The following is a 7,500-nucleotide window of genomic DNA, read 5'->3' on the forward strand; positions in this document are numbered from 1 at the left end:
GCCCACATGCCGGCAAGGCTGTGGGCGATCAGCAATCAACACACCTGGGACTGATGAGGACGAGCTGTATTTAGACCTGTGTACCCAAGGATACTCGCCGAAACTTAGTCTTCTGGACTGTAAGCCGATAACCCAGCTTTATGCTCTCTCTGCGTTTTCCCCTCCGTGTTTCATTGTTCTTCCTTGTCGTCCTCTCCCCAGCAATCTGCCTTCGTCCCCGCGTGATCGAGCTGTGCACCTCAACTTCCCTTTTGGACTTTGGACTGCCACCCTCGATCCTCGACCCCTCGCATGGACACGGACTCTGACGCCTCTCTCTCGCCCTGGATCATCTGCCTGCCCCACGGACTGAATTCCTGCCTTGTTCCTTCTCCTCGTTTCAACATTTGGTAAAACACTACAGCTAAATCACACACAGCCTCAAACACACACCTTGGATCTAGTCACACTCCATTTCCCCACGTTTAATTTATAGTATTATTGATGGTTATCATATATATTATAATATATATAATACAATTCATAGAGCTATACCGCCCCCCCTTGTGTCTGTGCAGTCAACTCCCTCCTGCATACATAACAAGTCTAAGTCACGTAGCTGAACTACATTTTCTGCTAGCTTGGCAGTAACTTAGCTACTTTTTTTTTAAACGTTTCACTTCTCCTGCATTTTAGCTATTTTTAGAGCCATGCAGCTTGGTAGCTCACATCAAAGCTACAAAGACAGAACATGAGAAATAAATACAATGACCTGGATGAATGAGAACATCCATACAAACGTTTGTTTATTGAAATGTGCTATTGAAATAAAAGTGGATTGGATGTAACCCATTTTACACAACACCTCTATATTCATGAGGGATGTGTCCGTATCAAAATCTCACCCCACCATATTATCACGGTATTAAAGCCACCGTGTGATATTATTGTTATATGTCCCAAAATAAAAGTCCGAGTGTGTAAAATGAAGTGGCAGACATGTTTAGGATAAACACGCTTACTGTATTTGAAGACCAACATAATGCTAATCATATTTATTACTACAAACATGATTTTTTAATAGTGCAGGAACAGTGCACCGGGAAAGTGTTCACTTGTCATAGCAGGGGTGTCAAACGTACGGCCCAAGGGCCGGGTCAGGCCCGTGAACAGGTTTTATCCGGCCCTCGGGATGAGTTTGCAAAGTATAAAAATTAACCTGAAATTTTTTCATGAAAAACTGCTGTTCTAAATGTCCACTGGATGTCGCAATAGCAAGTCTTTGTATCTTTGTAGATGATGCTACATGTGCACAAAATAAACCACATATTGGTACATCAGTCGAGAAAAATTATCATACTACAAAAATAACATTCTGTAATTTGATTTTGATATAATTTATAATCTTGATAGATTGAAAATGAACACCAATGAGTTGACTGATGAACATTATCACATCATTTATTTAGAAAATATAAATAACGACAAATAAAGTATATATACTATTAACCACAACAGGTAGTTGTAAAAAAAACATTATGATTTGTATAATTTCAGAATGTGCTTGTTCTATTTTTAAACAAAGAAAACAATCTGAAGTTGTCTATATTTATAAGTTATCATGCTGTGATTTTTCTCCATGTGGCCCCCGATCTAAAATGAGTTTGACACCCTTGCATTATAGGGTATTGTGTCTTAGTATTTGTGGACAAAAATGAATTTATTCCATTTTGGGAAAACGACTGGAACATAGGCCTGGGCAAAATGGCAGAAAAAATTATCACGATTTATTTTTTCATACCATCTGATCTCTAAATCACTTATTTAAAATGATTAAAGCGGATTGTCCCGTGCAGGATTATACCGAGTAGCGTTGCTTTGTAACCTCTAACAGATATTGTCGCCATTGCTTGATGGAGGAAATCTGCTTACAGCTGATCACTGTGATCCAACTCTAATTCATGACCATTCTAGTAAACTAGGAACAAAGATTACTGTTTGAGTCACACTTGACTCTACGCTAGAGCAAGCTCGGACACAGCCCGGACCTACTGTCACTTACCAAATGTGGAACAAGTCCCTCACTAAGAATACTTTCATTTATCCAGTTTCAAGCAAATCTAAAAAAGACAACAGTTGCGTGCCTATGAAGTGACAAAGTACACATGCAGTGTAACAATGATGTAGTCATGTTTACTTTGTCTTTCAACTTTGGACTTTATGAGAAGCAGTGTCCTCCACAGTGGACATGTTTTGTATCCATTTGGAACATGCGGTTTCTCAGAAAAGGTAACAATAGAAGTAAATCATGTAAATACCTCACTAGTTGATGTTCAAATATATTTTCTGGGTGACAGTTTGTCCAGGGTGTACACTGCCTTCCGTCTTACAATTCCATCATGCTGTGTTGAAATGAAGTGTGTTGTCATGGCAGCGGCGACATGAAGGAAGAAGATTGTCTTTGAACAATCTCCTCTTCTTCTTCGCTACCAGACCTGAGACTAGCTTTAATGCTGCAGGCATGCCTGCCACTGCCCTCTGCAGCCCACATCCTGTAATTACACTTCACTACACAATAGGACCATCGCTATAGTGTATTCCTTCATAATCTGTTCTGATTGATAGTCTGCAATTGCAGAATGTTTAACAGGCTGAATATTACATTGTGTTCATAAATAGGTAGAGAAGGTTAAAATGCAGTGATATGAATGCCATTAACTTGTACAACATGTCAAGTACAGAATATCAGAAACATTTATTCAGGTAGAAAAAAATCTGACAATATTGACAGTCAAAGCGTGATCGTAACAATCCACATCTTGTGTTATTAATGTGTGTTTCTAAACATGGAAGTGTAGCTCCTCTCCTCTAAATGCAAGTGCTCCTAAAGCAGGAATACAAATTGTGTAGTCCTACAAAATACAAACCCTGGCAAGACACCAACGCACTGCAGGTCATTTTTTAAATGATCTTTAAAAACCTGGTTATTTCCTTTTTGAGTTGAGCTGTTTCAAAAAGCATAATGTTTAAAAACATGTCATTAAATCAAATTAATTGTCCAGTCGTGGTATTAAAAATAATCTGTCAAGGGTACACTTATTAATGACAAAAAATTATATTTTTCTGCGAATAATTTTGAGTTAACTATGAAGAAATTCCAATTAATTGATACATTTTGTTTAATTGCGATTACATTTTTTAATCGTTTTGACAGCCTTAATATTTACACATCCATACTATACATATATTTACACATCTGTATTTTATACACCAATGTTATACATCTATATTTACCGTACACATCTTTATTTCGACAATATTTATACACATGTTAATATACACTGCCATATTTACACACATCTATTTTATACATCACTATTTACACATCTATGTTTACACACATTTACATTTACGCGCACCTACGATTATGCGCACCTCTGTTTACGCACATCTATTTTTTTAATTGCCAATTTCATCGCCATACACCTTAGAGTCATAGCTTTGTACATGATAACAGTTAACATGCTTACACACTTCAATGCTTTTGTAGCAATGAACGGGCTGAAAATAGTCTTCAGATGAAGAGGTCATATATAATATATAAAGCTGTCACTCTGTATGATTACAACCGATTCGAAATGATCATGTCGATTCTGAACACCCCAAATACAAGTGAATGAAGCCATAAAGTTCTTACTTATATCTGTCAGTAAACTCGCCATGAAAGCGCTAAAACATACCAGCGTAGTGAGTTTACATTATTCGCCCAAGGAACTTTAGTTATTAGAGCTCCGGTCGGACGGTTTTTCACGGGACACATTTCCGGTGGGTTTGATTCCGGATGAGGAGATGCTGCTCCGTTATTGATTGAAGTAAAGTCTGAATGTCATTAAAAAAGTTAGCGCCATCTTTTGACAGTTCTTCCACTCCCGTCCTTGCACGCTACACCGCTACAACAAAGATGACAGGGAGAAGACTCTGTCGAAGGCGAGCCACGTAAATAAGACCCGCCCACAAAACGGCGCATCCTGAAGCGACTGTCAGAAAGCGTCTTGAAGATGGTCTGTAAAACATCATCTATGCAACATTTTGACCAAAGAACCACCATTACATGTTATGTAGACCACAAGGAAGTCTTTTACATATACAAAAAATAAAAAAATTACTCATTTGATGTGCCTAATATATGAAAAAAGATTAAAAATAGACCATTCGTTGGCAGTGCGCTTTATAATCCGGTGCGTCCTATGGTCCGGAGAATACGGTATATAAACAAATCCATACACCAGCCGGTGGGGCAGCGATTCAGCCCTGGAACCCACTGTCCACCGAGAACCAGCCGAGCCACTTCACTCCCAGGTCTGGGCCCCCCCGACCCAGGGACAACCCCTGACAAGTCCGCACCCAGACGATAGCACAACACCAGGCGCGAAAGACGGTGCGGCAGAGCCAACCAACACGAAAACAAAGGAGAACGAAGCCGCCAAATTTTGCCAGCCCTGACAACCGCACGCGCTGCCACAAAGCACAACATGGAGAGAGTTTTGAGGGTGAAGCAGTGTTCCCACCTCGCTCTGTTAGGTGCAGGTTGGGAATCTCTCCATCCAGGCCTGAGCCCAGCGCCGCCCGCTCTGCCATTGCCTTCAAGGAAATGAGGGGTTCTGGAGCCTAAAGAGGGAATAGGAGAGCAGAGATGAGAAGCTTTGTTACTGACTTTTGATGCGTGATGACAACCATAGAAGTAGGGTTGCACTAGGGCTGGGCGATATATGGAATATACTGGATATATCGCGGGTTTGTCTCTGTGCGATATAGAAAATGACTATATGGTGATATTGGAGTATACGTTCTCACGCAGTTGCTTTTAGCTGCGGGCATTACACTACACTCACTCTTTCTTGTCTCTCCTTCTCACAGAGACATAAAACAAGCGCACCTTCTTACATACGTCACATACTGTCACTTCATACACCCTTGCTGAGCAGAGAGGTAGCAGCATGGGTAACATTAACTGTGATGCTAGCGGAGTGGTGCGAGTGGTAATACGAGAGAAAGAAAGTGCGAATCTGGTAACAAATGAAGGAATAATTAATTCCTAAGAAAAACAGCACAGGGTCCATCGTCTGGCGGTGGTTTGGCTTCAAGCGGAAAGATGTTTTAACAAGTATGCGGCAAAAGCGTTGCTACAAAAAGTAGCATTACTGCTAATGTGTAGCATCATTTGAAAAGTCGAGTGCTTGAAACTCTGCATGTCAACATCTCTGTTCGGTGCCACACCCACAAAATGCCGAAGCAACCATTTCCACATCAACACCATATGAAAAAAAATAGTCAACAACAGAAGGAGATAACGTCTGCAGGAACCTACCACATAGTGAAGGACATACACTATTTGATTTCCTATTATGCAGCTCATTTTTATTTGACACTTATTGAAATATCTTGTGTGACATCATGCACAAAAGTGCACTTTATTTGTTTGAAACTATTGTAGTTGCGTTCTGTACAAAAAGTGCACTTTAATTTAGTGTTGTTTTGATGTCATCTTAGTGACATCATGCACAAAAGTGCACTAATAACTTGTTTTAAAACGTCTCTGACAATCTTGCACTTTCTGTTTTGAAATGACATGAATGTTTGTGCCACTGCTTAATAATTGTTTAATAAATACACTTTTGCTAAATTGACTTAGTTGTGATTTCCCTCTCTGCATGAAAGTTTAAAAGTAGCATATATTAATGCAGTATGAAGAAGAATGTTTTAATGTAGACACATAGAATCATCATACTGCTGTCATTGTATGCATCACGTGTTCATTCAAGGCTAAGGCAAAATATCCACATATATATCTTGTATCGTGACTTGGCCTAAAAATATCGAGATATTAATAAAAGGCCATATCGCCCAGCCCTAGGTTGCACGATTAATCACTAAAAGATTGTGATCTCGAATCACACACATAGCGGATTCTCCACATGCTGATTAACCAACGTAGCAGCGTCTTTGTCTCAACAAAACGGTAAACCATGGAAATAATTTCTACCTTGAGGCCGTCTGAGGCCTGCGTGTAGGAGTGGGGCCCGTTGAGGAGGTTCCCCCCGCCAGGCGTGCTGTCTGAGAAGGAAGGTGACGGGGAGCTGGGGGGTAAAGTGATGGAGCTGATTAAAGTGGGGCCGTTGTCTAACCTGCATGGGAAGAAAGCGCATGTTTTCCCCTGGTTGGAAGCGCAGAGAAGGAACAAACTTACGGCTGACTCGTGGAGGAGCTGAGAGACGAGGGCTGGCTGCTCTGAGACTGGCTTGGCGTGCTGAGAGCTGATTCTGCGGAGCTTTCCGCCACCACAGCGCTGTAACCTGAGGGTTGAAGTGCAACATTCGGACACAGGACTTCCATGACAATCACTAAGCAGAAAGGTTGACATACTTGTGCTTCCATTTTGCTTGAGTCCACTAAGAGGTCTGGGAGGCGCGGCACTCACGCCCCCGACCATCCCGACACCGCCTCCCATCAGGCCGACCACGCTGGAAGAAGCGCAGACGGAACTCTGGGGCCCCTGAGAGGTGGCGGGGGAAACATTTTGTCCGGAAACCAAACTCAGAATACTCCCGCTCAGTGAGCCGTGGGCCGGGCTGGACCCCAGCAGGCCGAGTCCTGTCGTCGCCCCGTTGCTGGTGACTCCACTGGAGCCGGACGAGCTGACGGAGGCGCTGCTCTCTGCTGAAAGGCTGCACGGCGTGCTGCTGCTCATACCCAAGCCGCTCGATGCCGCCGCTTGTGCGTAAGGGGTGGCCGTGGACCCCGAAATTAGCCCTGCCATGGAGCTCAGTGTAGTGGTGTGGCCGCCCAGTCCTAAACCCGCCTGGCTGGCACTGCTGGTCCCCGTGAGGCCGCCTTTGCCTAAGCTCAAGCATAGCCCGAGTCCCAAACTGCTGGACGCAGACGTGGGTTGAGACAGTGAATTGGCAGCTGAAGAAATGGGCGTAGGAGGCGCGGGCAGAGACGGGGCGCTGGGTGCCGGGAGTAACAGGTTGCTGGGCGGACTGGGGGCGCTGTTTGAGGGTGCTGAGGGTTTGCAGAGGGGGGGTTGCTGCTGCTGCGAATGGTTCTGTGGCGGAGCTTGGTGCTGCTGCTGCTGCACTTGCTGCTGGGCTGCGGGCGGATGCTGATGCTGCTGCACGGCACTGCTGAAGCTCCCGATTAGGCCACTGCTCGCCGGCACAACAGGCACGCCTCCCACCACGCTCGCCATGGACACCAGCGATGAGGAGGAGGAGGAGGAGCCAGAGGTGGAGGAAGAAGAGAAAGAGGAGAGCAGGGAGGGGGTGCCGTTTTTAACAGGCGACTGGAAAATAAGAGACAGCAGAGATCAGCATGTGAGAAACAACAAGGCACAGTGGAACCTCCATTTACCAACTAATTGGTTCTGGAAAATGGTAGGTAAACCGACAAGTTTGTATAGTGAAGCCAAGTTCCCCATAAGAATCAATGTAAACATGAATAATTGGTTCTAGCCTCCACAAA

At 43.5% G+C, this 7,500-nt stretch overlaps 1 protein-coding gene across 5 annotated transcripts in view; it reads right to left on the reverse strand.

Annotated features, from left to right (window-relative positions):
- Nucleotides 1-7,500, reverse strand: part of LOC133604628 (CCR4-NOT transcription complex subunit 3-like) — a 53,645-nt gene that overhangs the window by 9,439 nt on the left and 36,706 nt on the right. For 4 of the 5 annotated variants that reach the window (XM_061957934.2, XM_061957926.2, XM_061957919.2 and 1 more), the window contains exons 11-14: nucleotides 6,403-7,321; nucleotides 6,227-6,332; nucleotides 6,023-6,164; nucleotides 4,548-4,647 (exon numbers count right to left, since the gene is read on the reverse strand). In XM_061957934.2, the coding sequence (XP_061813918.2) occupies nucleotides 4,548-4,647; nucleotides 6,023-6,164; nucleotides 6,227-6,332; nucleotides 6,403-7,321 (1,267 nt within the window). The remainder of the gene's footprint in view (nucleotides 1-4,547; nucleotides 4,648-6,022; nucleotides 6,165-6,226; nucleotides 6,333-6,402; nucleotides 7,322-7,500) is intronic. The other variant, XM_061957943.2, reaches the window with a different exon arrangement.

The sequence above is a fragment of the Nerophis lumbriciformis genome, linkage group LG04 (genome assembly GCF_033978685.3).
Source record: "Nerophis lumbriciformis linkage group LG04, RoL_Nlum_v2.1, whole genome shotgun sequence".
Classification (NCBI taxonomy): Eukaryota; Metazoa; Chordata; class Actinopteri; order Syngnathiformes; family Syngnathidae; genus Nerophis; species Nerophis lumbriciformis.